The 631-nt window shown below is 42.9% G+C and overlaps 1 protein-coding gene across 2 annotated transcripts in view; it reads left to right on the top strand.

Moving 5' to 3' along the window:
- crmp1 (collapsin response mediator protein 1) overlaps nt 1-631 on the top strand; it is an 11,157-nt gene that overhangs the window by 5,004 nt on the left and 5,522 nt on the right. For both annotated transcript variants that reach the window (XM_035660702.1, XM_035660703.1), the window contains exon 9: nt 71-268. In XM_035660702.1, the coding sequence (XP_035516595.1) occupies nt 71-268 (198 nt within the window). The remainder of the gene's footprint in view (nt 1-70; nt 269-631) is intronic.

The following is a 631-nucleotide window of genomic DNA, read 5'->3' as shown; positions in this document are numbered from 1 at the left end:
AGGTTCAGGCAATTGTTTCATGTGTCTGTATCTATTTGAATGACTTCCACTGCTTATGAACATCTCCTTATAAAATCCTGACCATCACTCTCCCACTACCTTACCCTCCAGGTTCTGTAGTTTTTGGGGAGCCAATTACAGCTAGCCTGGCCACTGACGGTTCTCACTATTGGAGCAAGAACTGGGCCAAAGCGGCTGCTTATGTGACCTCTCCACCTTTGAGTCCAGACCCCACAACCCCAGACCACCTCCACACGCTGCTGGCTTGGTACGTACCTTTTCAGAAATGGATACACATGATGCAAACTGAGTAAATGCACTACAGTCTCCTTTTAATGCAAGTCCCCCACTCTTTCAAGTATGTGATGATAATTCTCTAAGAAGCTTGATGCAATATATAGCCTACAGTATATTTCATGAGCACTGGAACATGTAAAAACTTTTTTTAATTAATGCAGAGTGAGGGCAGAAAAGTGCTTAATTTAGCTATAACCTCTGCAGAAAGTGAAATGCAAATCAGCTGGATGACACCAAAGGAGACACCTACAAGGATCTAACTCTCACTGCCCTCAGATAGTAGTTTGGTATTCATGCCACAAACAACTACTAGTGTAATGTACAATGTCAGACC

Source organism: Morone saxatilis, unplaced genomic scaffold, assembly GCF_004916995.1.
Source record: "Morone saxatilis isolate NCDOM2014 unplaced genomic scaffold, NCSU_SB_2.0 Contig17, whole genome shotgun sequence".
NCBI classification, from domain to species: Eukaryota; Metazoa; Chordata; class Actinopteri; family Moronidae; genus Morone; species Morone saxatilis.
Note: the sequence above shows the minus strand (reverse complement) of the source record. Positions and strands in the feature narration are given on the sequence as shown.